The sequence below is a fragment of the Pipistrellus hanaki genome (genome assembly GCF_964339955.1).
Source record: "Pipistrellus hanaki genome assembly, chromosome: X".
Lineage (NCBI taxonomy): Eukaryota > Metazoa > Chordata > Mammalia > Chiroptera > Vespertilionidae > Pipistrellus > Pipistrellus hanaki.
This window is the reverse complement of record NC_140524.1, coordinates 72,762,049-72,769,576: the sequence shown is the minus strand read 5'-3', so window position 1 is coordinate 72,769,576 and position 7,528 is coordinate 72,762,049. Positions and strand designations below refer to the sequence as shown.

At 44.6% G+C, this 7,528-nt stretch overlaps 1 protein-coding gene across 1 annotated transcript; it reads right to left on the bottom strand.

Moving 5' to 3' along the window:
• Positions 1 to 5,624: 5,624 nt before the first annotated feature.
• On the bottom strand, positions 5,625 to 7,065 carry LOC311614674 (polyadenylate-binding protein 1-like 2). The gene has a single exon (XM_084869765.1). The coding sequence runs from the start codon at positions 6,402 to 6,404 to the stop codon at positions 5,805 to 5,807; it is 600 nt and encodes a 199-aa protein (XP_084725891.1). The 5' UTR covers positions 6,405 to 7,065; the 3' UTR covers positions 5,625 to 5,804.
• Between the last annotated feature and the right edge of the window lie 463 nt (positions 7,066 to 7,528).

Below are 7,528 nucleotides of genomic sequence, written 5' to 3'. Positions count from 1 at the left end.
CTCTCTATTTCTCTCCCTTTCTCTCTGTAAAAAAAAAAAAATAAATGTATATATATATATATATATATATATATATATATATATATATAGTAACTGTTGGCCCAGAAAGAAACTCACTACAGAATGATTCATTTGCCTCTCAGCATAGCCATTATTGCTTGTCTCATTTTCAGTTTTTATAAGTGTATGTCTAGTAGCATATGATCTCACTCATCTAGGGGAAATGATGAACAACATAGATTGATGAACAAGAACAGACCCAGAGACAAGCAAGCATAGATCAGACTGTCAGACCTCAGAGGGAAGGTAGGGGAGGGTGGGGATAAGGGGAGAGATCAACCAAAGGACTTGTATGCATGTATATGAGCCAAACCAGTGGTCACGGACAACAGGTGCGTGGGGGCATGCATGGGGAGGGGTTTGAGATGGGTATGGGGGGATGAGGACAAATATGTGATACCTTAATCAATCAATCAATCAATCCATCAATCAACCAATAAAGGCAACAGGGACATACAGAGAGAAACTGGCTTGTCTAGCATCAGGGCAATAACCGGTGAGGGGGAAGCTTTCATCCAGACAGAAGTGCTGATAGAGGCTGTTTATTCCTTTTCTGAGCCCTTCCATCACAAAGCCAGTAGATTGATGACATAGCCGAGTCTCCATTAGTCTGACTATCACTGTTCACCCCACTCTAGTGATTCCCTGCAACCTCTCCCCAGTCAACTTGCAAATCCACCCAAGCTGTTTTCAGGAGATTTTCCATAGCAATGGCCTGTCTTGGCTCATGCTGTGGACTTTCCTAAAATCTCTCAACCAAACAACAACTTGCCTTTGCAAGCCCCACATTTCTGGCTAAGTGGCCCTAGGCCATTGACTTTGCTTCAAAGCTTGATCTCTTCTGGGCACCTCCAAGTCCAGCACATTTGAAACTCATGCCAGGGGTATCTAGGGAGAATAAAAGTGGTGGATTATCTTGCCCTATATCTTTCAGGAGGCTCCAGAACCACCACACCTGGTGGACAACTTCATACTATATCAAAGCATCAACCAACCACCACTGTAAGTGCAGAGTCACTAAGCACCAGAGCCCTGCTGAAATAAGTCCTGCTCTATGGGGTGGTCCCCCGCACAACTGATTCTTCATGGTGGTCGCAGAAAATCCTTGCAGCCTACCAACCTGGGAATAAATCCCTGCCTTTGATGTACCAACAGCAATCAAGGCTCAACTACAACAGGAGGGCATAGACAGCCCATACAGATGGGCAGGGGGTGGCTGGCACATCTTGTGTGCATATCACAAATGAACAAGGAAGCTACAGGACACCCACTACCTTACTCCATATTACCAAGCCCAGGCAACATTGTAGCTCTACCTAATACACAGAAACAAACATAGGGAGGCTGTCAAAATGAGGACACAAAAAACCATGTCTCAAATAAAAAAAAAAATTAGAACTAAACTCCAGAAAAATAAATAAACAAAATGGAGACAAGCAACCTACTAGATACAGAGTTCCAAAACATTGGTTATAGCCCTAACCAGTTTGGCTCAATAGATAGAGCATCGACCTGCTGACTGAAGGTCCCGGGTTCAATTCTGGTCAAGGTCATGGACCTTGGTTGCAGGCTACTTGGGGCATGCAGAAGGCAACCAATCAATGTGTCTCTCTCACATCAATGATTCTCTCTATCTCTCCCTCTCCCTTCCACTCTCTCTAAAATTAAAACAAAACAAAAAATTGGTTATAAAGATGCTAGATGAAATTAGGGGAAGAGTAGATGAACTTAGTAAGAACCTCAACACAAGTCAGAAATGAAAGTTGCATGAGCTGAGATAAATAATAATTTATACAAAATCAATAATAGAGTACATGAAGCTGAAAATAAAATCACTAATTTGAAATATAAGGAAGCAAAAAAACACTCAATGAGAATAGCAAAAAGAAAAAAAATAATTTTAAAACATGAGGCTTGTGTAAGGAACATCTGGAATATCTTCAAATATACCAACATTCACATCATGGTCATGCCAGAAGAAAAAGAGACAGAGCAAGGAATTGAAAACCTATTTGAAAAAATAATTCCAGTAAACTTTCCTAACCTGGTGAAGGAAATAAACATAGAAGTCCAGGAAGTGCACAATCTCAAACAAGATGAACGCAAAGAGGCCTGCACCAAGACACATCATAATCAAAATGCAAAAATTTAAAGATGAAGAAAGAATCTTAAAGGCAGCAAGAGAAAAGCAGTGAGTTACCTACAAGGGAGCTCTCATTAGACTGTCAGATGATTTCTCAGTAGAAACTTTGCAGATCAGAGGGAATGGCAAGAAATACTCAAAGTGATGAAAAGCAAGGACCTATAACCAAGATTATCAAAAAAAAAAAAAAAGCTATAATTTAGAATTTAAAGCTAGATAAAGAGCTTCCCAGACAAAGGAGTTCATCACCACCAAACCAGTATTACATAAACTGTTAAAGGGTCTTCTTTAACAACACGAATAAAAAAAGAGAACATATATGAACAAAAAACAGCAATAAATATACATCTATCAGAACTGAATCTAAAAACAAAATAAATGAACAGGCAGAGCAGAAACAAACTCATAGATACAGAGAACATTTTGACGGTTGCCAGATGGGAGGGGGTTTCAGTGTATGGATAAAAAAGGTGAAAGGATTAAAAAAAAATAAATTGATAGCTACAAAATAGTCATGGGAATATAAAGTATAGCAGGGGAATAACATCAATAATATTCTAATAACTATGGATACCAATCGATTGGTACAGATTTATTGGAATGATCATTTGGTAAGTTATACAATGCCTAATCACTGAAACTAATATGATATTGTACATCAACTATAATTGAAAAATTAAAAATGATTTAAAATATTAAGTAGAAAAAAGTACTAAAATATGTTGAACAATTTAAAAAGCTGGTTAGATATCTATGTATTTTTCTACATTACTGGTTGATGTAAACTTTGAGAAACATTTGGTAACAGACTAAGAAAAATTTTTGACATGTCCATATTTCTATCATCCTGCAATTACAATAGTAAGTAACAGAAAGTAATAAAATATTCCAAGACATTTAGGTACAGAGGTGTTCATTATACAATTGATCTTACATACAAAATACTAGAACCATTTTAAACATATCCTAAGGAAGCTTTGTTATATAAATTGTTCATCTTAGTGATGGAATATTATTAAACATCATAATTAAAAGAATATATATATAATTGATTTCAGAGAGGAAGGGAGAGGGAGAGAGAGATCAAAACATCAAATGATGGGAGAGAATCATTGATCGGCTGCCTCCCACACGCCCCACACCGGGGACTGAACCCTCAACCTGGGCATGTGCCCTTGGCCAGAATTGAACCTGGGACCCTTTAGTCCATAGGCTGATGCTCTATCCACTGAGTCAAACCAGCTAAGGCTAAAAGAATGTATTTAATGATTTATAAATATGGTCCCAGAGAACAGTAACAGTGAAAATACCCTGCAATGAAACAATGCATAGTTTATTATCAATATAAAGGTATATAGATTTATTTATTAAAATTGCATTTTGTCAAGAATTAAGATCAGGAGCTTTATTAGAATTTTAACTTTGTTTAATTACACTAATAAGGAATTTCTTGCCATTCAAAATATTTTCTATTGTAATCATCTACATTTTATATAAAATATGTTTAAATATATATTAAAAAACCATCCTGTTACCTAAATAAAATATTGATAAAACACAGAAATAATTGTAATACCAAGAGAAGAAAACATTACAGGTATCCAGGTACTGTTAAAATATTGCCCCATCTTATAAAGATAAACTTATCCTTTTAATATAGATGGCCATTTAACATTGCTGTCCCTGCCACACTATATTTGACATCTTAATTTTTCTTTAAGCAATGTTAGTTCAGAAAATGACCTTGAAAGTCCGCAAGATTTGCACCCTATGATGCATGTGGTGAGCTTTGTTTGGAAGAAGAAAAATCTACCAATAATGAAGATGCAGGAAGAAACACACACACACACACACACACACACACATTATATAGACATGTATATATGTAAATACATCTATCTCTCTACTGAACTATCAATTAAATGAAATAATAACAGCCAGAAAAAAATATTTTAAAGGTAACTTTAATGACATAAAATGAACTTCAAGAATATGCATGTGTGTCTATATGTAAATACGCACTGTATGTGTGAAAAGAAGATATAAAAACATTATGTCCATTATTATATACATATATGACATTTGCATAAGAAATATAAGATGAGTACAGTCAAAATATTTCAGGTAGGTCTCAGAAAATATCAATGAGCACAGATAAAAATGATTCAGGAAGGCATGGTTGTTCATGAGGATTCATTACTGGTGAGATTAGTTTGCTTTTGCTAACTGGTCCACTTTTGATTTTTTTCTGCAATAAAGCTGAATTATTTTTTTGACAATGGGGAAAATGGAAGGAAGTAGGCACAGGGGAAGTGATAAACAGTATTTAAATCCAGCAAAACAACCAAGGACAGCAAAATGCCATTTGCAGCACATAAAGCTGGCTAACACACACACACCCACGAGCACACACACCCACGAGCACACACGAGCACGCACATACACAAATCAATCACAGTGACCAGGAAATGGACATACTCTGTTTTACTGGCTGCACTGACTGGCATGAATGCAAATCGGTACAATATTTATGAAGGGGCCATTTGGCAACACGCCGGGAATGTCTTTAAAATGTCCCCATGTGGATCCTTCAAGTCCACAGTTAAGATGACCGTAGGGTATGCCTGCGGAGATTTGGCTACACAAGCGAGGAGTCATTCATCAGAGAACTCAGCTTTGGGTTTAAACACCGGGAAAGAACTAGGCACCACCTGAATGTCCAACAATGAGGGAACGGTTACAGAAATGTTAAGGTGCATGGATACACTCTGCAGGCACTGAAGATGAGTTTCAGAAGCCTGTTGAATAACATGGAAAGACGTTCAGTTGGTTGTGTCTTGTTTGGTTTTAGTTTCTGAAAAAAAGCAGGTTAAGAAACACCACACACATGAACCATTGTATTGTTATATGTATGTACGTTAAGAGGCAAGGTGAGGTGGGGGTGAAAACGGAAGGGAGAGAGAGAAAGAGAACCTGGAAAGGCAGCACAGCAAAAAGGGAAAAGTAGTTGTCTCTGGGTAGCAGGATCATGGGTCATGGGGAGCCATTATTCTCTTGGTTTTCCCTCATCTGATTTCCTTCTCCTTTCTGAGGTTTCTACCATGAAATTGTATCACCTGTACAGTAAACAAAGAGAGAAAGTGCTTTTAAAACCAAACCGCTAGAAGAGGCAGTCTCTATCAAGTGGCAGAGAGAGCAAGATTATTCAATGCCCTTGGTTGAGGGGGGGGGGAGAATGAAGGAGTGGGTGAAAGGGGAGGGGAGAGGGACAAGGACAGGGAGGAGAGGGAGAGGGAGAGGGAGAGGGAGAGGGAGAGGGAGAGGGGGAGGGAGAGGGGGAGGGAGAGGGGGAGGGAGAGGGAGAGGAAGAGAAAGGGGGAGAGAGAGGGAGTGGGGAGGGAGAGGAGAGGGAGAGGAGAGGGAGAGGAGAGGGAGAGGAGAGGGAGAGGGAGGGGAAGAGGGAGAGGGGGAGAGAGAGGGGGGAGGGAGCTGCACTCTCAATACAACACACTGCTGGTGGGTTAGGGGGGCAGAGAGGGGGCTGTAAGCCGGGTGGGAGCCAAAGTTTGGCTCTGCTGGCTGACTCGCTCCTGGGTTGTCTTCATCGGAAGGCGGCCTCGTCGGGGTCTTCCTCGAAATCATTGAAGTTAACACTGGCGGGCTGCCTGGCCCAAGCTCCTCTTTCAGCTTCTCGTTCCTTATGCGATTTGAATCTCCCAACGAAAATTTTGCGGTAGTTCAGGAACTGGCCGTTCATCATATCAATGGCAAGCTCAGCGGATTCCTGCTTCTGAAAGTGCACGAACCCATACCCCTTGGGCCCGCTTTCGTCGCAGGCCACTTTGCAAGAGAGGATGTCGCCAAACGCCGAGAAGATGTCGTACAGTGCCTTGTTGTCGATGGCCTTGCCCAGGTTCTTGATGAAGACGTTGCCCACCCCGCTCCTGCGCAGCGAAGGGTCCCGCTGGGACCACATGATGCGCACTGGCCTGCCTTTGATGACATCAAAGTTCAAGGTCTCCAGGGCCCGCTTGGCATCCACAGGTTGCTGGTAGTTGACATATGCGTAGCCCAAGGAGCGGTGGGTGATCTTGTCTCTGCAGAGGCGGATTGAGAGGATAGGCCCTGCCGGGCTGAACTTCTCGTACAACATTGCCTCTGTCACCTCAGGGTGCAGGTCTCCCACATACAGTGAGGCCATTGGAAAGTCCGGGTTCTCCTTGGGACTCCCGCCCCTCTCTGCATTTGCGGCGGCAGCCGCCGCTGCCTCAGCCACCTCCGCCTCTGCATGCTCATCCCCACCCTCTTCCTTCAAGGGGGGTGCCACAGCCTCTGCTGCTGCAGTGGCTTCAGCAGCGCTGGCCTCTGCCACCACCGCGGCTGCTGCCGCCAGAGCGGCCTCCGCCTCCTCCCCGGCCAGGGCGGCTGCCGCCTCCCCCGGGATGGCCTCCACCACTGCCTCCTCCACTGAGGTGTGGGCCTGCACCTCGGTCTGCACCTCTGCTTCCGCCTCCGCCACGGAGGCCTCCGCCACCGCCTCTGCCACGGTCGCTGCCGCAGCCTCCGCCGCTGCAGCCGCCGCCACCGCTGCCGCCGCTGCCGCAGCTGTCGCCACGGTCGCCGGTGCTGCCGGGCCGCTGCCGCGACCTTCCTTCCAGCAAGCTGGGGGTCTGAGAGGCGGGAGAGGGCAGGAGGCCAGATGGGCGCAGGAACCCGAGCCGGGGGCGCGAGCAAGAGCTGCGGCGGCGGGGGACTGGGGCGGGAGAGGGGGGGGGGGGGCAGCAGATCTGGCGATACCAAGGCGTCTGGGATGACGAGCCCTGCCAGGAGCGCGCCTCTGCGAGTCGCCGCAGCTTACAGCTTCCTGCTGCCGCCACCGCTCAGTTGTGGATTACCGTGCGGGGCGCGCGCGGGCGGGCTAGCTGGCGGGCGGGCAGTGTGTGGTGAGGGGCAGGAGCTGTTGGCATCTGTGTTCCGGGCAGCTGGGAAGGCTTCTGTCTCTTTGGTTCCCCCTGAGGGGGCTATGGGGGCTACGGGGGCTGCGGGTGGTGGGAAGGGGCGTGGCCGGGAAGCTTAAGGGGGGGTGGGGGTGACCTGAGTGTGAGTCTTCAGCATCTCAGGTCGCCTACATATTTATACAGAGGAAGCAGGGAAAGGGCTCCGCTGTGAACTGAGGGAATGCTGGTTAGATTTAGGGAGTTTTGTTTGATCCCCCCTCTCCCCATAGAACATTTAAGTGATTGGATCAAGTATGTTGTAAGAGGGGATGGGTGGCATCGTGAATACAATTGCCTGGCCTAAACAAAGCCAAGCAAAATGTTTTTC